Source organism: Lipomyces doorenjongii (assembly GCF_038497915.1).
Source record: "Lipomyces doorenjongii strain NRRL Y-27504 unplaced genomic scaffold V1508scaffold_2, whole genome shotgun sequence".
NCBI lineage: Eukaryota > Fungi > Ascomycota > Lipomycetes > Lipomycetales > Lipomycetaceae > Lipomyces > Lipomyces doorenjongii.
Window position 1 is genome coordinate 399,039 of NW_027118069.1, and position 20,434 is coordinate 419,472.

General features: G+C 47.6%; 4 protein-coding genes across 4 annotated transcripts; 3 read left to right on the forward strand and 1 right to left on the reverse strand.

Annotated features, from left to right (window-relative positions):
• Window positions 1-31: 31 nt before the first annotated feature.
• On the reverse strand, window positions 32-1,913 carry V1508DRAFT_408772 (ADC synthase; the record flags this gene model as incomplete). The annotated part of the gene is made up of 1 exon (XM_066939060.1): window positions 32-1,913. A coding segment is annotated over one exon (1,704 nt), but the record flags the coding sequence as incomplete, so codon positions are not given.
• A 9,723-nt stretch (window positions 1,914-11,636) lies between these two features.
• Window positions 11,637-13,825, forward strand: V1508DRAFT_101468 (Gti1/Pac2 family-domain-containing protein). Its single transcript, XM_066935826.1, has 3 exons — window positions 11,637-11,745; window positions 11,950-12,873; window positions 12,987-13,825. The coding sequence occupies exons 2-3, from the start codon at window positions 11,970-11,972 to the stop codon at window positions 13,445-13,447; spliced, it is 1,365 nt and encodes a 454-aa protein (XP_066798829.1). The 5' UTR covers window positions 11,637-11,745; window positions 11,950-11,969; the 3' UTR covers window positions 13,448-13,825.
• Window positions 13,826-15,678: 1,853 nt separating this feature from the next.
• V1508DRAFT_408788 (Acireductone dioxygenase ARD family) lies at window positions 15,679-16,961 on the forward strand. Its single transcript, XM_066939061.1, has 4 exons — window positions 15,679-15,848; window positions 15,951-16,016; window positions 16,075-16,413; window positions 16,486-16,961. The coding sequence occupies exons 2-4, from the start codon at window positions 15,987-15,989 to the stop codon at window positions 16,639-16,641; spliced, it is 525 nt and encodes a 174-aa protein (XP_066798830.1). The 5' UTR covers window positions 15,679-15,848; window positions 15,951-15,986; the 3' UTR covers window positions 16,642-16,961.
• A 15-nt stretch (window positions 16,962-16,976) lies between these two features.
• V1508DRAFT_101527 (uncharacterized protein) lies at window positions 16,977-18,900 on the forward strand. The gene is made up of 4 exons (XM_066935827.1): window positions 16,977-17,716; window positions 17,788-18,323; window positions 18,383-18,545; window positions 18,597-18,900. Exons 1-4 carry the CDS (start codon window positions 17,372-17,374, stop codon window positions 18,735-18,737), a joined length of 1,185 nt encoding a protein of 394 aa, XP_066798831.1. The 5' UTR covers window positions 16,977-17,371; the 3' UTR covers window positions 18,738-18,900.
• Window positions 18,901-20,434: the final 1,534 nt, after the last annotated feature.

A 20,434-nucleotide genomic window follows, 5' to 3' on the forward strand; every position in this document is an offset into this window, starting at 1 on the left:
TAGGAAGATGAATTATGAATTGTCGAGGATGTCACGAATATATCTCAGCTTCTTTTAAGTGATTGCACGTACAAGTTAATATTAACAATTCTGAGGAATCCAGTTATATGCAATACATGCAATGCAATTTTCCAGATATGAAAACAAATGTATTTGCAAAGCCAATTGTCATTTATACATCTTGGAAGATTCTTAACGCCCCCTCTAATTTTGTCTTCATTTCTTCCCACTCCTCCTCCCTATCGCTAAGCGCGGTGATTGCTCCCCCGGCACCAATTATCCATATTCTCTCAACATCTGTCCCCTGTCCCCCCACGCTATATGCTGACCTGATGACAACGCTCCAATCACCATGCCCCATTATGTCCCAGTAGCCACTGACACCGGAATAAACACCTCGTCGTCTGTGCCCTTCGAGCTCCTGCAAAATTTCTACACTGCGTTTCTTTGGGGCACCCGTCATTGAACCCGGCGGCAGAGTGCCTCGTAATATGTCAGCACCAGTGACTCCAGGCCGCATATTCCTGCCTTTGATGACAGACACAAGCTGATACACGGTCTTGTATGTTTCGACACCCATGAGCTGAGCGACTTCCACGTTCTCACAGAACTGCGAAACGTCGTGACGGATGAGGTCCACGATCATGAGATTCTCAGCCTGCTCCTTTGGTGTCTTCAACTTCGCAACTGCTTCTTCTAACGTGGTCTTCGACGTCCGCTTAACCGTACCTTTGATCGGCCTGAGTTCGCACTCGCCAAGATTATTATCCCATCGCAGGAACCGTTCCGGAGACATACCGATCAACGCCGACTTCTTTGACCTAAAGAAACACGAATAGGGCGCAGGATTGGTTGTTTTCATGCGCTTGTAAAAAGCCCAATCTGATCGCATTTCCTTAAACGAGATATTCGAATCACCCGAGCCGTCATGCAATGAATCTTTCTCAATTATGACAGTCTGATCAGTCACGCATAACTCGTAGGAGTCCCCGCTAGCCAGGTATTCCTTTGCACGATCAATTTTGGTAAGATATTCGTCTTTGTCAGGCAACCGTATTTCTCCAGGAACCTTCTTGTCCCTGAACTTTGAAAGAGAAGCGATACCTCGTTCTTTTGGAGGGCAGCCTTTCGCGCGGCGGACTTCGGGAAGCATTTCAATACATTCGGCTACTCGGAGAATCCAGGACCTGTAAATCGTCACAAAATTCTGTTCTTCAAAGGTATGTATAAATGCACGTTTAGTCTTGTGATTCACCGCTATCGAACGCGTATAAAATGTCATGTCGATATCTGGGACTTCCGCTGGTGACTCCTGGTCAACATGAACGTTGAGACCAGCTACGACTCCGGCTTCATAACTCACATAGCCGATAAGTCCGCCAAAGAAACTAGGCCACGCGTCATACCCGTTTTCTCGGCTTTGCTTGATAGTATCCATCAGCTGGTCAAAACTTATCCGAGTATCTGTATTGTTTGGCCCGCATCCAACCTGAATCACTTGGGAGATATTAACGTCCATCACTGAAGCTAGCAGTTCCCATACGTCGTCAATCGAATCGACCGTCCATGCTTGCGGCTGCAGTGTCGATGTCTCGGTAAGAAATGGATCGGGAATGTAATAGGTGAAGCGATGGGGAATATTTTCGTTGAAGCCCATATATGACCATGATCCGGGAGCGGCTGCCGATTCAAGTAGCGAGAATACGCCAGAAATCTCAAAAACTTGTTCACAAAGCTCTGTGACAAATTTAGATATGTTGACGTTTTCCGGCAAGTCGATAATGTACTGAAACAGCGTTGGAGTCGCTATGTTGGCCTGCTGGTCACGAGCCTCTAACCGTTTTGCACTTTGATGAGGCCATTTGTGTAGAACCTTGCACCGATGCTGACGATCTCGCAAATATGACTCCAAATCATCTTGACGTTCCAAAATACTAGCCTTCAAGAGTGGCAGATGGTCTTGTTCCAGTATTCGATTGATCCACTGACGTCGCAATCGCGTATGCTCTTCTGACATGCGGAACACGTTCTCCAGGATCTCTGCGCCGTACTTCGAGCAAACGGATTCGGGATGGTACTGGACTGCCCAGTATGGTCGCGTCTTGTGTCGCGCTGCCATGAGCACCTTTTCGCCTTCTTCGTTCTCATCGAGAGACCACGCTAACGGCACTATATCTTCGTTCCCGGCAAACTTGTTATCGTATTGCACATACAGCGAATGGTATCGCACGCATTCAATCTCCTTGCCATCAAGGCCAGCAAAAAGATCATGTCTCCCCTCTTCTGTAACGTCGAGCACAGAAATCAATCCGTGCCGCGGTCTCGGTAGCCGCACGACCGGATGCCCGTGTCGAAGCAATATCCACTGAAATCCCAAACATACTCCGAACACAACCGGAGGCACCCATCGATAACTTCCAGTGGAGTATTTGTCGATGGCATGCCATACGTGCGGAATGCCGCCCATATCAGGATCCTCCTGTAATGGCGTGCCCGGTCCAGGCCCGATCACGATGACATCAAATTTGGCGAGTAGAGCAGGGAAAAGGTGGGATGACACATAAGCTGGCGTTAGATGTGCGCTAGGGACGACTGTTATTTCGGGATGCACTGAGAGATCACGAAAGAGAGTGACGAGATTGAACGTGAAGGAGTCGTAGGAGTCGATAAGGAGAACTTGAAGAGTCATTTCGATCGCTCTCCTCATATATGAGCCCAGGTATATGAGCCCTGGACCTAAACTATGTCGGATGAAGTCGAAGAAAGCAAAGCCACAATTTGCTTTTGCGGGAGCGGCTTTATCGGGCCATAAGTATCGGTGGCGGTTGGACACTATCGATGCATCTACTTGTAAATAGCAGTCCACCAAGCTGCGAGGCAAAGACGAATATGTGGACCAATTTTTTCAGGGGTTGACTGACGCACATAATCAGTAAAGCGTATTACCGTGATATGTCTGACGTCTAGCTTCGCTACTCCAGGGTCCCCGAATTATCCTGCTACTTTAGTGCGGCTCGCACTAAGGTCGATTTGTCCCGATTATCGCACGGCAAGTAAACGAGGTACAAGCCAACAAACAACAGCTCATTCACAAGGACTGATGGATTTCGCGATGCGGACCACAATGAAGCTCACTGAGGCATATACGATAAAAGCACTTCGGCGTCGTTTATTGGTGAACTCCCAGATTTCGGACCTATGCCGAAAGTGAAGTGGTTAACGACAATTCGATCTGCGAGTCGATGTCAATATTAAAGAATGTGCAGCTTTGAGGTGCACATTTGTAAGACACACTGCTGTACTGGATAATGTCGCGTGACGAACAGAAGAATCGGCAGTACGGAAATAAATTTCAGTGCATATTCGATAATTAAGTCGCGCAGGAAAATGAAAACACAAGTGAAACGCTGATTGCTTTTCAGGGATCGGGATCTTTGGAATGACGATAACTCCGACCGCAAGAGGAAATCCTCTGGCCAATATCCTTCTGATATAAAATCGTGCGCAGACAGACAGAATAGTCTCCCAGAATTGCACCTGCATGCCAAAAAAATCCCATCCAGCTTGTCGTTAACTACCGCACACTGAGGCCTAACAATGAGTTCCAATATCACTGTCATATGATAAAGCAACACTCTAGCAAGTCTAAAAGAGACCAGGAATAACCGCGAAAATGTATTTGGCGAGTTGTCAAATTGCTTTCTACGACGACGCGAAAGTAAACGCATAAATTATGCGAAATCAAACTTACCTGCACGATGACTAAGGCTTCTGCAAACACCTACTTAGGCGTAGTAAAGAAATTATCTTTGATTTGTTTATAGCTGGAGGCGTGAATGCGTAGGGGTCGTATAGGTATGAACTGAGTACAACATGTCTGACCTCAACCACATCTAGGTGTAGGTTTACGATGACCATCCAAGTTTAATGCCAAATAGCAACAATTTATGTATGCCTTGCAATTTCAAATCCAATACGAAAGCCTGCCCTGCATTCACAATTAATCATATCTCCAACGCAAGTGCGAATGACAAGGATCACGAGAAATTTAGAGCATACCGTACGCAAGTATGTTCAGTCAATTTCCGTCGAATCCAACATAAAAGAGCACTGTGGAGAATTTGATGAATCTATAACAAGGCTGACTATCAACTTAGACTAATAACTTTAGTCCCAAACTGTGGCTCCCGATTGCCAGTGCACGCGGTGCAATAAAATGGCAAATAGCGTATTCCATAACTTACAAATTCAATCATAGGAAGTCGCAATAGTGGTCCTATGTTGATTATTATTGACACTTTCCCTCAACAATGCTCGGAGAGCTTCGCGGCATCATGCATATCTGTCCATTCTGACATCCGTTTTGCCAACGATTCCTGCTCTGTGACGAACATTCTGTTGTTGACCATTATCGGGGGTCACTTCATTTGTCTGGCTTCGCGAATATCTCGATCGTTCCCCATCTAACGCGCAAAAACCCTGGGGATCTTGGCTCGCATTAAGCCGAAACATTTCTGCTAATAAACTGCATCGTCAATAGCAAATATTAAAGAACCTCTTCAAATCTGGGTATTAAACCCTGAAAAACTGGATACTGTCAGACTTCGAATTTGCGCAACTAAATATGGGATTTTGAAGTAGATAACTCAGAAAACATGACGGCTGGGGCGCAATATGCAGGTAATCGGCTATCGCTCTGTGTCGCAAAGTATTACATCGTTTCAATTAAGTCACACAGTGATTAGGACGCAGCCAGCCTGCATAGTAATTCGTTGCTGTACAGCTCACTCGACGATTACTTCCAAATTCCAACAACACTTCTCGACAGAGCACGAGAATATAAATTGTGCAAAGTCGTTTTGGTCTCTGAAGAATATACCAGTAAGACATGCGGAACATGCGGAAAACTCAACGACGTTAGGGGTAGTAAAAAGTACGCCTGCAAAGAATGTCGGTTTGAGTGCGACCGCGATGTCAATGGTGCACGAAATATTCTGGTGCGTTGCATGACAGTAGATCGAACAGTAGACAAATATCTACACAGGAACGACGATCGTGTGGATGGTCAAGCAACCGGCACTTTAAGAGCCGTCACACTTTTACTTAATAATTGTTGTGGTTCGCGTTGAGGCTCGCTTCCTTCTCGGGTTTTCCCCACGACCAAAGTCTAAGAATGAGTGGACTACGTCGAATAAGTTTGAATTGTAGCAGTTGCCGGCTTAGCTAAGTTTCACCCAACATTCGCGGACAAATTTGTGAGCTAAACTCCGAATAAGTTATGCTTAAACTTATAATTAGAAACGGGCCAAATATGATTTGCTCTCTGCACTCAGAATTTTCCGTTCGATAGTGAGATTGGTGCCAGGCGAAAATACCGCGCAGTGCAATCGGTTCATAAATTGCGCAGAGAGGTATTACATGCGGTTGCAAGTGCTAATGTGCAATCTTGCAATCATCATACTTGTGTTAGGTACACAGGACAGGTCCATGGCCACCAAATGACGGTTGCCATCGCGATGGATCAATAATCTCGATCTAGGTGGCCCCTGCAGAAATTCACTCGTCGTCGCGCGCTTGTTGGAATGTACGCCCAATCTTGAGTGGTGCCAGTTTCTGTAGCACCTTGGGACTCCGAGTAGCCTAGGTTCATTTCGCACGAATGACTAACTCGCCTGTGGCGCGTGTTAGGCGCGGTTATTGTAAGCCGGCGTTATTCGGACAAGATGACAATGGCTCAATAACATCAGCGAATTAGAAGACGCAGGTGGCTCATAAGTGAAATGGCTTGAAAGATCGTACGCCTTTTTTTTTTGCTCTTGTCAAATGAAGAAGGCAGTGCGGACATGAGATCGTCGCGGTCTCAGTTAGTTGACGCGGTGGGCACCAACCGCCCGTCAACAGTGAGTGCCCACTGCGTCAACAGTGACGGTTGAAGTGCTGCTACTACACGGGAAAAAGAGGATGTGATCATGTTGCTGTGGCGACGGCCGGCAAAAGCATATGAGTTTGGAAGGCCGGGTAACGTCTGTGACCTGGCGCCAAGACAAAAGTATCGCGAGTTACGTCGTTACCGAGATACATTCGTGTGGCTGGAGCCTAATTTACGCAGTTGTGCGCGATTTAAAATTAGAGACGGAAAAGTTTCTTCTAAATTTTGACTAGTCTGCCTACAGGTAAGTTGCCGTTGTAACCAATGTTACGTCTATCTTCGCAGCGACGGTACGCTAATGCAGACGCACTGTACCAATTCGCGATCCAGAGCACGCCGAAACGTCAGACGTCGAAGAACGAAGGTTGCCGGCTGGACAAATGAAAGGAATTTGAGGTTGAAACGTATGTTTATGCACCAAAATAAGATCATCTTCGTAGAGGTTTGATTCATAGTACCGGATCCTTGTGCTTGAGTATGCGCAAATTTAGCGTTTAAAGGTACCACCGAAGCGGGCCCCGCTTCGGTGTCTTGTGCAACCCATTGACAATGATATAGGGCCGGGTTGTCATGCGCACTTTCTTTTTCGTCGATTGCGATCGCGATCGACGTCTTCCGCGTCTGAATTAGCCAACTTCGAGCTAAGGTATATGATGCTCGTTGGGCCGCGTCTCGTCATGGGTCGACGTTAAGTGCAAGATTTAGCCTATGAACTATATAGTTAACTTTTCTTGGACAAACTTGCACCCTTTTATCTTGGCTAATGCGACAGAAATCTCCGAATGGTCGCCAGGAGATTATGCTTACCTCATGGGGCTTCGGATCGCGGCCACCTACATAAGTCGCAACTTTCTTTCCGTTCTCTTACCATTGGTCGCAGACGTGCTTTGTTATGTATTGGGTCGCTTACCGCTAATCAATAAGTTACAGTAGCAGATAGTGATTCCCCAATTATAGCTAACCAAGAAAATTTTCATCACTCATTGTTGGCGCGCTGTGAATGATATTTTTTCGTCGCTGCATTCCACTTTTCACTTAAGCAATCAATCGGAAACTCTTCTCCAGTGCCCTGGACGTCAATAGAATCTTTTGTGGAACTTTGTTGTAAGACGACGCAACTCAAAAGTGTAACTCTGGGAAGTCTCAGCTGAGTTTGCAGATATCGATATCACAAGCGTCAGTCACACCCCCGGTGACAATTCAAGATTTCGAACAATAATACTTTCGAAAGTGCGACAATCCCGCCTCGCCTGTGCACTAATTTCAGAGTGTATTGCGAATAAATCTCCACCGAATACCTAGCGCAAACCGCAAGCACTCTCAGAAATGTTAATGCAATGTTATATCGAGAGTTGTCACCTTTAGTCATTTGATTACCGTGAGATGGCTCTGTATTATTGCGCTGATTTAGCTTCTTCATCCCATGAGTCGGACGAAAACATTAAGCTGGAACAGAATCGCATTAGATAAGATGACCCACGTGTTCGTTTCTGAGGCTGAGAAGTAGCTGCTCCTATTCAAAGTCGTGTTGTAGCTAGTTAAATATCCTGCCGCTCGACAATACACACCCGAACAGGAGACGGGACAATTCCCCCCTTTCGAATGCGACATTGACGTCATATGATTTGACTTTTGCTGAAGATTTTTCCTACCCGCCTAATTGCTCGGCCTTCCCGGCTCGTCTTTCTAATACGCACGCTTGGGAGATTAATCAATAAACTGTACTTTGTAAAGAGACGATTGGTGGCTGCTTCGACACCTTAATTCTTTGAACAGTTATACAATTTCTGCATGCTTTGATTTTGTCTTCGCGAGTACGGTGTGTGTGTAATTAATTACTTTTATAACGGGAAGTCTGTCGTCGGCATTAAAGTCCACAATACGAGCGATCTTTAGTTGCGCAATTCATCTTTTAGAATCAAGTAACCGTCAAGGCTGCCGTTTAAGGAGATATATAACCGTCAGTTAGCAGACCGGGGGGGCAAGCAAGGGGAAGTCTGTTGATTGCTGCAGCGATGCGATAGCTTAGCATATAACTCGAATACTAAAAGTGTTGGCAGAGAGAAGTTTCGACCATAAGCCTCGAAGCGACTCAGTCAATAATCGGTCTTCCAATCTGAAAATCCGTCTTGAACGGTGCAAAACAAATCAAGCCGTTTTGGTTTGGTCCATGTCCAGGATAAAGTTATTCCGTACGATAAAACCTTAGTTGACGAAACTCTAAAACATGGCTGTCACAGTTGGGTTAGTATGAACTGACATGCCGAGAGGACCGGTGGGTTGAATAAGTTTACGTCGGGGAACTGCGGGAGGGTTCGACCGGAAACAGTTGATCTAGTCGAGAATGTAACTAATTTGGTTTCGGTTCTTGGATTTCCTTGAGAAGATAAAATTCTCACGTCACGCTACGCGACCGGGGATTTTGCATTCGGTCGTCTGCGCGGTAGCTCACTGATCACGGCCAAGGGGATTTTGTTAAGGCAAAACTTGTGCCATGAAAGTGTACCTTACAATCAGTAACCAAATAATTCGAATTCGGCATGTATGGACGAGGTTTGATAACCGTGGGCACATGACAAGGAAATATTCCGTTCTAGGAGGAGAATCGGGCAGCTTGTTATGTCCGCTAAGGTGTAGACGATTTTGTTCTTGTTTTTACATCATCCGACGAGTATCACCGGACACTAGTAGGTGAACCTACAGATTCTAGAGTCCATAAACGTACGCCGCTCTGGCTATATATTGCGCTGGTCTGGGGCTCTTCCGTTGCCCCTCTAAAGGGGTTGCTCACTGCAGAACATGGTAATCATGATTGACCTTTACACTGGCATCGCATCACACTATCAGTCTAGCACACTGGGTTGCTTTCGCAGCTTTATGTTAGAAACCATGTTGCGCCAGAGAATGCGAGGCTAATGATACACACGCTAGGCAAGATTTGGACCCATACAAGGTTAAGCTGCATTAGTTAACACTAGCAGTTTACAAAGCCGGTGCAAACAATGGTCGATAGTTGGATAGTTAAGCCAGTGAAAACTATTCTCCCTGATTTGAGTTAACTATAATCGGCGATAAGCCGATCTGTCAATCTGTAACGAACGTACGGCGCCAGTATGGCGCCAGCATAGACGTGCATGGGAGCGGTCTGCTGTTAAAATTCTGTCGCGAATGTCTTCCCGAAGCACTTTTATGCCAAAAACGTGAGCTGGCGCGATTGGTGCCAAAATCTCGACTCGGCATAGGTTGATTTCACTCGTTCAGCAGTCGGATTGGCGAGTCGATGTTATTAGTTGTATTTGATGCAGTCCACGACCGCGACACTTAAGCTGGATGACTTTTTATCCAATGTAGAACAAAAATTCGTCAGCCACATCAGCCGACTAATTCTGAAACGGATATCGGGATATCCCGCTCAGTACACGATTGGCTTACTGTAGCTACTATTTTTGACAGATATCAAACCCTTGAAGTGCAGGGGGTGAAGACATTAGAATCCGATGCGGCTTATATCTTCACAGCTTCTGTCTATAACCACCATCTTCGCAAAACATCCCAACGATTCACGATTTTAAACATTGCAGAGTAGCTCTCAATTGCTGTGTTACGGTTCTACGGGTTTTGAAACGACCTGACGAAGTCTATTCAAACACATAGAGCATTGTTTACTGTCATATTATTCCATAAGGCAGATATCTAAACCAAACGACGATCGGCCGTCCCATCATACTGTGCAACTCCCGGTCAGCAGCGAATAAGATTGTAAATGCATCGCCGACGATAGCACTCACCACACTATAGGCTTGCTTCGGTAGGAAAGCCGACATACCTGCAACGGCCAACGGTTAATAGCCGGACTTAAAGTATAGAACTATGATGTACGTATGCCAATAACAGTCGTAGGAACATTCACGCTAGTAGGTCATCAGTTCTGGAAATGAGAGAAATGAATGCTGCGCGAAACTCTATTGTTTTCAGAGCCGTTGAATATATCAAGCTCTACTTCCGGCCCACCGTAGGTAGATAGGCAGCAACTGTCAAAATATATCGAACACGATGACGGGATGAGAGTGAACGTACGCCGCTTAGGATATCCTCTTCTCACAGGGACGTCGATGCGTGACGTTGACGGCTGAATACCATCGTTGTCAGTGGAATAGCATCGCTCGCTCACTAAGGAGATTAATCGCTTGCAAACAACTGCGCGGAACAGGATAAGGATATATTGAGGCAGCGGAGATCCAGTTGGGGGTATTGTTGGAGAGCATGCAGATAGACCACTCGAGTTAAGAAGTATTAATTCCAGAGTCGAGACTAGAGTGTGCGCAGTCGGCCAAAAGCTGAGCTACGGGTACATACTAAGTAAGTGAACCCCAAACCAAGGTTAGCATACACGCAAGCATTTTCCGAAACGGGAACCGATGTTCCGCAGGCGAACGTAGGCGCAACCCTGCGTACCTCGTACTCTTTCCTGTACTACTAACTATGTACCGCAGCACGTGCAAGAGGCCAGGCGTCTCCCACGTGATTCGTGCACGCGCGACGACCGCATTCATATGTGCCGAGGCGGACAGTGTGGCCATATCGCCAGTGGATTCGAGGGGGCCGTAAATCGATGCTCATGAAGAAGGCAGGCCGACAATTTCTGCGTATTTGTTTGTTCGAAAGTTTGAGCAAAACTATAAGTATTGCGTATGTGTCTCTAGGAGAATGTGCGGAAGTCAAACACAAACACAAAGCAAGGTTGTGCCAACCTTACGCATAGTCGCAACCGTGCACGCTCACACCTTGTCACTGGCCCGCACCAAATTCTTCAACTCTGCGCCCTTCTTGTTAATTAAATTACTATTAAGTGTAACTGGGCGGAAATAGCGAGTTTGAAACTAGTCGACGGCCGCCAATTACTTACAACTCGTGCGTGGCAAGGACGTCAGGCGGCCAGTGGCGGTGCAGTGGCACGCGGTGTAGAGTTTGTCGAGGTGACGGCAAGTGGGTACGGGTAACAACTTGCACGGCGCTGTTACTCGCACGACGCGTCCGATGTCGTCACCTTCGCATTGGCATTGTCGCCCCGGGTAAAATGGGCCGCTACATCTACTTCGTGTTGGTGCTGCTCTCCTCCAGAATAATTATTAGAAATAGTATTGGCAACAGCAGGCTTCAAATGTTCATGGTGTGAGTCGTATGTCTTTTGCTCTGGACACTGCGGATAGTATCTTTTTTAATGTAGCGTCGGAAGGTCGGCGGCACGCGGGATGTCAGAAGATAACGGGTACCCGACCCCCCTCCCCACCAGCCCCCGAAGGCGGCGCTGTTGTTTGCTCGCTTGCACGCTCTCATGTTCTTCTGTCTTCCTCACTTACCCGGCCGACCCTGCCTTTTTGCTGCTGCTCTCCGACGCCCTGCACGTCAAAACTATATCTCGTCGGGGCCCAACTCTGCTTTGCTCTGCTCTGCTCATCTCCTCCGCTCCTTTCCTCTGTTTTTCTTGTCTTCTCTCTCAGTCAACTTAGCCCTTTGTCCATCCTAGTACGCTCCCGAACTGCTCAGTCCTACCGTTACTCTCGCGGGTACACGTAGGCGTCCAATTAAGTCAGTTGACCAGATTCAGGTCAGTACACTGCCGCTCTTCCGCTTCTAGTGTCGCCAATCGATGAGACTCTCGTCACACTCCGCTACAACAGTCCTTCAACGTTCTCAGCGTCCTTGACGGCTTTACCGACACCTCGCTGCATTTTCTTTTTTTCAATTTGCATATTCCGAACTTCTTCCTTTATTCTCGACTGCAAGTCAATTTGGTGCCCGATTTCTCTGCTCTGGTGCGAAAGTTGTTTTGGTTAACTGTTATCCACCGCGACACCAACTACCGGAACAGCCTGTCGACTCAAATAGCCGATTGTAACTAATGTGCGTCGCCTGTTTTTGACACTCCGGTGGTTGATTCAAATCAAATCAAATCAAAAATTAATTAATTAATTTATTGGCTTTTCTGGCCATATATCGACCATACTGACAGTTGTTAGCAACGATCATCTGCACGGCAATGTCTACTCCACAGCACGCTACTCCGAAGCCGGACCCAACCCAGTCAGCTACGACTCCCGGCAGCGCGAACCGCACTGCCGGCTCTGGTCCTCCTCAGGGCTTGTCGGCCACCTATACTGGATACGTGTCTACCACCCACGACGCGTTGATCCTGTTCCAGGCTTGTATGCAGGGTCTTCTACACTACGTCTCGCGTCGGCCACACGACCGTGAGCGCAGCGAACTTATCCGCTCGGGCAATATCTTCATCTTCAACGAAGGGACCTCCGGCATCAAGCGATGGACTGACGGAATCGCGTGGTCCCCGTCCCGAATTCTTGGCAACTTCTTGGTCTACCGTCAGCTTGAGAAGCCTTTTGCGCCTGGTGAGAAGAAGCGTGCCGCCAAACGCAATCGCCGTAAGAAACGCACTTCCAGCGCCGATCCTTATCAGACTGGCGCGAACGGTAGCAACGAGGGAGGCAGTGGCTACTTGGACCAGGAACAACGGGCAGATGCCTCCGTGGTAGAATCTCCTCCTCGGCCAGCGAAGGTCCCTCTCGCACCCGCAACCGCTGCTGCAGTATCGAGTACGCCTCCACAGCATCCTAGCTCGAGCATTTATGATCCAGAGGCAGAGCGGGCTCTAGTCGGCTCCCTCGTTGACTCTTATGGATTCAAGGATGGCGGCTTGATCAAGAAGACAATGAGCGTGCTTATTAACGGTAGTCCTCATCATTTGGTTTCGTACTATAAGCCAGAGGACGTCATGCAGGGCAACTTCTCTACTCCCAGCACGAATCCACTTCTCCGTGATCTTGCGATCTCGCCCGAATTGACCCAGCGCCAGAACTTCCGGATACCGCCGGATGGATCGAATGGCCTTGAACGCACTGTTGTTCCCGGAGGCGTGAATATTTATGGTACGTAATAGTTAGTGTGCCTCTTTCTATGGTGTCATACTCAACTTGAGTAGCAGATCCATACTACAGACCACCTGCGGAGTCGGGTGTCGCGACTGACGAGCACGGTCAAGTCATTAATAGTGGCGATCCTTATTATCGTCAACAGCAATACGTGCACCCCAGCTATCGGCCATATCCAGGTGCGATGCCGGTTTACACCCAACCGTATGCATATATGCCGCAGGGCGCTCCCCAGGATCAAAAATATTATGCAGGCGGTGGTGACTATGGCCAGATCTATGGGCACCCGCATGCTGCTCCGTATGGATGGCCGCCACAATACCAGCCTGCTCCGCCGCCGCCTCCACCACAGATGCCGCAACAACAAGGACAGCCGATCCACCAGATGCCGCAAGCTGTTCCCCGGACTCAACAGCAACCACAGGATTACCAGCAACAGCGGCAGGCTCCACAGCAGCAGCAGCAGCAGCATCAGCAAGCACAGCAGGCTCCGCCTGCCCCACAATCGCAAGCTGCAGTTCCTGCGCAACCACTTCAAGCGGCTCAAGTGCAACCGGTATATCGTCAATAAGCTGTTATTGCACGTTTGTTTCCATATCAAAATTAGGCGTGTGGTACGATAGGTGTGTGATTGGATGTTATTTGTTTGTTATTATTATTGGGATATGCCGTTCATGTATAAATCTTTATTATTAATGCGTCGTTCGAGGTTCAGACCATGTATTTGTTTTATCTCTACCTATAAACCTGTGCGTTATTTGCTGGAACAGCTATGTGGACAGGAACTGCTCAGCGCTAACTTCTGTTTTGTACTGACTGAGCCAAAAGGGTTATATGAATTGGAATATCTTTTACTAGAATGATATTTTATGGCGCATTTGTTAAATCCTTTCTTTAAATTTCATCTTACACTGTTAAGTTCGTCGTCTCAAATTTGTATTTTTGGGTTTACTTTATGAAGAAAACGCTCAGAAAATTAGCTTGTTGATGATGGTGTGAAGACAATACGATTGTAAGTTATGATGCTTTCGTTTATGGGGTGAGATGTTTATTTGTATTGAGTTAGTCTACACCGACGTTTATCCAATGTTCAGATTTCACCCGGAGTTTGAATATGTAAGTGCGTTTCCGAACAGCGTGCATTGGACATATCTAAACCTTAAGTGAGCTCGAATATTCTGCTTTGAAAGGTCCCTGCATGAAAAATTCATAAAGTTTGTCAAACTAACGACGGCGACGAAGAGTTTGTTAGGAAGTTACGTAACAAAGGTTTTCTTCTAAGACAAAAAAAGAATGTAAAGCCTGGCATAAAAACAATCAACTCCGTTAGCAAAGTATCACATATAACTTCGCACAATACAATGCTATGAGTGGTGCGAGATTTGCAACGGGGCTTTGTTGATGGTCGTTATATAAAGCTATGGATAAATAGAGAAGTAGTACATGATACGCGACAGCGGAATGGCCGATCCGTGAACTTTATTGTAAACTCGCGAGGGATGATTTAAAATTGCTTGTTTGTGTTTGACTTTTTTTCGATGGGAAAGTATGCTAGTGTTGCGAGAAACGGGGGGGAACAGGCTTTCACTGGCGTACACCGTCCGGGAACTAACGTGACAAGGTATGAAGGTTTTTTTTGTTTGCTTCAATAGAAACGCTTTACTGGTGCTGCCGCCTGGTTCCCAACTCCGTCACCCCCCAACAGTGGACGAAATCAGCATCCTGCGTTTCAGGTTATGATGTGAAATGCATTACATTTTGTGCTAATGGGCCAAGCAATCTAGGCGAGCCCGGTTATCAAGCCAGATGGTCGCGTGAGGAGAGCATTTGTGCGAAGTGCAATGTGTATTGCCCGCTAGTGTCTACTACCACTTGTTAACATCGAAATTATAAATGGCTTGTATGACTTGGGCAATACTGTAAAACTACTAAAGCCCTTTGTCCATTCCGAACCTATGACCAGCGACAAGTTGTAACTTAAGTGCAGCACTACTGAGTGGTCGGGCAGACCATTGACCAGCTGGATTACCTACATCCGAACTTCCGGCGTGACAGCCGCAATAAACAAGAGCTGTATTCATCTCCCGTGACGGGCACGATTGTATAACTTCTATGCACATAGAAAGGAGCAATCAACGAGACTCGAATGTCAAATTAATCAATTTCTCGTCAATAATAGATATATGGATTATGACGTTGCCACCTCGATGACCTTCGGGGGCAATTGTTCTGGCTTACTCCAATACTCCTAGCTAAATGATTGAAAAAATGTATTCTATCATGATTAAAATACTCAAAGCGGGCTGTCCGAGCATCTGCCGTCATTGCTGTTAAGTAGTTAGCAGTTATTGTATGCAAACACTGAACATAACATAACATAACAGATGAGATGCTAGATCCGGGCAAAATAAAAGCACGCATGCGCCTCATATGTACTCTGCTTATTCATCATCCGAAACTCGGCATACTGCTGAGCAAGATGTGACAACGTGCCATCACTCACTCGCCAACATGCAACCGCAACAGCTTACCCTGCTGGAGTCGTACGCCGCAGGCAAATTGCATCATCGCCGTCACGCTTGAATAATAACGGTAGTGCAAACAAAAATATCTTTTGAAATTATGGATATATTTATATATATTGGAAGTTATAGATGTTTATACATATCTTTTGAAATCACGGATAATTTATAGATTTATTTAATGATTTTCGATAATTTAGAATAATTTTCGAATGTGCAGATAGATTAATAAAGCACAATTTCCTTCATTAAAAATCATTGCCCGATGCCTCGATCGTCTAGAGTGATCAGCCTCACGTCTGCCTCACAAAACGCTTTTCTTATTTAGTCTTACTTCCCCACGAACACCACCTTTAACTTTCTTGTTCCCGTTCGAGAAGGTATATTTTACTTCGTACAAACCGCAGCTCAGATTTTTTTTGATTTTTTGGCCTGAAGGTGGTATTCTTGGTAAGTTCTTTGTCCATGAGACGTGCCGCTGGGAAGGTTCTCTCCGCATGGACACTGTCATGACTGACGAGATTGCAACGTACTAATTATTCGTCGTTGCAGATTGCTACATCGTTATCCATTTATTCATAACCAGAAATGAAAGTCTACTACCACGATAACACGGCCGTACGTTATCTCGCACCTGGTACCTTTACGAAGCAGAGTGTCTAATGAAAATTAACAGGAGGACCAACGTCTCGACCACGACTCCGGCGTCGAAGTTCCGCCCGAGGCAGTCGCCAAGCTTGGCGTGTTGGCGTACAATTTCTCCAGTGCAACCGCTCTCGACAACGTCAACTCGCTCGCCAAAGCGCGTGGCTACAAAAACCAAGACGTGATTACGATTTCGCCGGCATCTATGGGTGACGTTTATGAGGAGAAGGTGAAGATGTTTTACAAGGAGCACTTGCATGAGGATGAGGAGATCAGGTATGTGGTTGAGGGTGAAGGTTTTTTTGATGTGCGGGATGTGGAGGATCGGTGGGTCAGGTTGAAGTTGGATGCGGGCGATCTTATTATTTTGGTAAGAGCTCTCTCTGTCTCTGTCAGTTTATTGTTCTCTCAGGTTTCGAAGGCTAATGGTGGTTTGCAATAGCCCGCGGGTATTTACCATCGCTTCTCGACTACTTCGTCGGATTACATCAAGGCCATGCGTCTTTTCAAGGATGAACCAAAGTGGACGCCACTCCCGCGCCCGTGCGACGACAACCAGTATCGCGTTGAGTACCTGCAGTCGATCACGGCCAATTAAGCTATCAAACCAAAAATATGTGTAACTTGTACGAAAGTGAGTTGGAGGGGTAGAAAACGAGTGGATATACGTGGAGTTTGCGGATAATAATTCATACTTTCTATACTTGTATAGTGATTGTTTGAGTAAAAATTGCGCCGGAGTGATTATTATGGTAAATTATGGCGGAGTAGCGTAATTTATATGGAGAAATCATTGTGATGAGTTGTGCGATTTTGAAGAACACCCGAGAGCTATACCAAAGGGCAACCGGACGGTTACACTTTGGAGAGACAGCATGTTGCATAGCCGGATAGTAATAAATCGTTGGTCTACCTAACGCCAACCGAAAATGTGCTCCGAAGTCAATTAAACAGTGCCATAATTAAGATTGATGAAACCGAATTCCGTATGCAGGGAGTCAAGTATCCCTTACAATAGCATACTGTGCGGAGTTTAGATGAGCCGCAGTTGTAAATCATAACGTCGCGTCGACTAAATAGCCGTGGGCTCTCGGCGTGGTTGATTCTGTCTATCGGCTGTAAGACCGATCTGCATCGATTTGCGAGAAGGTGCTAAGTTATATAAGAATAGGAGGAGTAGAGGGATTCAGGTTGTGGGAACTAAAGGCGTTGTGGATTTCCTGGCGCAACAGCCAAGGAATCACACTCTTCACGATTGTCGAACATTACAGTGTTTTTGTCCAGAAGTCTCAGTATATTCCCAAGTCGCCAATAGGTCGCGAGTCACAATGGAAGACTACGAAGAATCATATCCACCACCACCAATAATCTCGCTGACGCCATCCTCTCCACCTCGCATACCGCCAGCAATAATCTCACACAAACATGAACACCAAGGGCGTGATTTATCCAGCTACACGCCGCTAGAGAGGAAGGGGCGGTCGTCATCATCGTCAGCGGCAGCGGAGTATTTGCCGTTGCGGCAAGCTGATAGTAGTTCGCACTTGGTTGCAAGTTCGGAAAGAGGTAGGAGCAGGAATACACCTGAGCCGGGGAGTGTTGCCGGTGCGTTGTGGCCGGCGTCGTGTGAAGCCCCGTCGGGGAGTAATCCGACAAAGCAGTATGTTTGGCTGGTGAGTGGATGTTGTTGACTACTAGTTTTGAGGATGAGTAATACCATCGGGACACGTGCTGATAATTGGAGATATTTGGAGCAACAGGGATGATCGGACGACACATATGTCGCGCAGCACTCGAGCGCGGGGATGTGGTCATGGCATGCTCGCGTAACATCCATGCAACCGTCCACGTCTCACAAGAGTGGTCCGACAGACTGATGACATCTTCCTGTGACGTGCGGTCGCGGCAGATGGTCAAAGAATCCGTCGACAGGACAGTCCAGCGCTGGAGCCGGATCGACGTCGTGCTGAATTGCGTCGCGGTCGGGGTTAGTGCACCGTGTGAGGAGCAGGATGAGCATGATGTTCGGGCGCAGTTCGAGACAAATGTAATGGGTTTGTTTCACATAGTGCAGACCACGCTGCCGTATTTTAGACTGAGAAATCGCGGGAGGTATATTGTTTTTAGCAGTATTGCGGGGATGCTCGGGATTCCGGGACTCGGACCGTTTAGTGGTACGAAATGGGCTACAGAAGGTTTGATTGAGAGTTTGTCGTATGAGATTGAGGAGTTTGGGCTTAAGGCGACCCTGGTTTACCCTGGAACAGTCAAACAGGACGAGTACGCGCCTGAATAATATGTTGTGTTTTTTTATACGGGACATTGACTTATCGATGGAGCAGGACGCAAGACAAAAGATCACCACCATGGCGGCATTTCGTGATTAAACCGCTAAGCAACGACTATCGAGGCACGCCGGCAGAGCATGCTCGGCGGATGATACTATGGGTTAGTGCGCATCGGACGACTAGTGTGGAGAAGATAGGAGAGATTATATGGGAGGTGAGTCTATGCGAGTGCGTGATGCCCGTTATGTGGGTAACACAAATCTAGCTGGCACACAGCGGAAATCCGCCAATGCGATTATTACTAGGATCAGAGGCAGTAGAAAGCATGCGTGACAAACTCCGACAAACAATTGAGGAAGTCGAGGACTGGAAGTTTTTATTTACTGACGAGGCAGACAACACTTGATGCAGATATGCGAGAAAGAAAATGGAAATGGGAAATTGCAATTTGCTATAGATAGAACTAGCTGAATTAATTATATTTGACGTTGCTGAAATTGGCAACACAAGATGATCGTGGTCAGTTGCAGTCTAAGTTAGCGAAGATTGACGTAGGTCGAGCCGCGAACCGGCTGCTCGATTTTCGATGTGTTAAGAGTATCAAAGAAGCACACTGTTACAAAAAGGCAATGAACATCGTGCCGGGCGTCGGTTGGGGGGGTACCGCTGGTGACGAATGAGGGAGGAGGTAGCACGTGCACGGGCAGGTGACTGGCGGGAAGGCAGGAACTATGCAAGGATTCGCGCGTTTGGGTAGGCTTCTAGAAGGGCAAGGGAAAGGTCAGAAGCGGGCAAATGAGACTGACGAAGGTGGTGCGGCGGTACTTGTGATGGTTTACGGGCGTGCCGACGGCAGCCAAACAAAATCCCGAGGACCGACGGGACTGTGGCTATGCCACGAGCCCGCGTGGCTGGCGCGTGCGTGGCTGGCATGAGCTGAAGCGTTAGAATGTTCCAAGAATCCAATTTGGCGACAGACAGACCAATATTGTTCGGTGCTGTGTGTACGGGTCAGGTGTCAGGTACATCCTTGCTGCGCAAAGGATGTATTAGCACAAGGCGTACTGGATAACGCGGCGCATTTCGTGGCATGCTCGGTGGGCCAGTGGGTCGGCCAGCCGGCGTATCTCGGAAAGCTAACATTGTGCGACGGATGCGGCACAGACGTGACAAGTAGGTGGCGTGCCAAGCAGCGAACCGACTGTTCTAGTTGGGCCAGACAATATTCCGACTCGGGTGAAGTACTAGACACGCGCCCACAGTCTGGCGCACCACGTCATAAACAGAAAAAAAGCAACGTACATCTTATCTCCCACATGCAGCCGTCGGACCCAGCCACTGCAAGCCACGCCACGCGAAAAGAGACACCGGACCCGTCGCACTTCTGCTCCCATTCATTCGGGCCAGGACGAAAGTGCGCCATAAAGTCTGGGCTAGCTAACAGACATTCTTGTGCTGCCTGCGTGCTCGGGCCACCATGCCGATGTCGCACTCGCGACAAAACGGAAGCCAGCTGCTACTCTGTATGGGGCAGGGCGGCGAAGGCCAAGAAGAAAGCAGAACAGACATTTAATTTATGCTGCCGACGAATCGGGCGATGAGTGCGAGTGGTTTATTTGCTGACCTCGATAGGATGTAGAGTGTAGCAATGTTCACGGGGAAAGGGTAGTGAGAATTTACGACGACCCAGGTTTAGGGCAGGAGACGGAGTGGCCAGTGCGCAGCGTCGTGCTTGCTTGTTTGAGAGATGAGGGGGGGAACGGAGGAGGAGGAGGAGAGGAGTACTCTGCCTGGCGCCATCTGGCTGACTTGGGTGTTGGCCTGGCCTCTCCGTACTTTCTTTTGCACGCATCTGCCTGGTCGGTTCTACCCAGCCTGACGTCCGGCGCCGGTGTGCCCTGAACCCGCTCGCCTCGCCTGTTTGCCTTCCCGCCTTTTGTGTCCCTTCCTTTTCTTCTCTCATCCGCTGCTCCAACTCACTCGCTCGCCCTTTCCCATATCCACAATATCTCCTCCGGCCATCCATACCCCAACCATCCATCCATCCATCAATCTGCTTCCCACCGCCATCCTGTACCCGAGCTCCGCCGCGTCATCAGCCTC

Bases quoted from the DNA above. Each gene is read 5' to 3' on its own strand.
- V1508DRAFT_101468 (XM_066935826.1), top strand. From the start codon at position 11,970: ATGTCTACTCCACAGCACGCTACTCCGAAGCCGGACCCAACCCAGTCA. The intron at 12,874-12,986 runs GTACGTAATAGT...AGCACGGTCAAG, and splicing joins CGGAGGCGTGAATATTTATG to TCATTAATAGTGGCGATCCT.
- V1508DRAFT_408788 (XM_066939061.1), top strand. From the start codon at position 15,987: ATGAAAGTCTACTACCACGATAACACGGCC. The intron at 16,017-16,074 runs GTACGTTATCTC...GAAAATTAACAG, and splicing joins ACTACCACGATAACACGGCC to GAGGACCAACGTCTCGACCA. The intron at 16,414-16,485 runs GTAAGAGCTCTC...GGTTTGCAATAG, and splicing joins CGGGCGATCTTATTATTTTG to CCCGCGGGTATTTACCATCG.
- V1508DRAFT_101527 (XM_066935827.1), top strand. From the start codon at position 17,372: ATGGAAGACTACGAAGAATCATATCCACCACCACCAATAATCTCGCTG. The intron at 17,717-17,787 runs GTGAGTGGATGT...TGATAATTGGAG, and splicing joins CAAAGCAGTATGTTTGGCTG to ATATTTGGAGCAACAGGGAT. The intron at 18,324-18,382 runs GTACGCGCCTGA...TTATCGATGGAG, and splicing joins GGAACAGTCAAACAGGACGA to CAGGACGCAAGACAAAAGAT.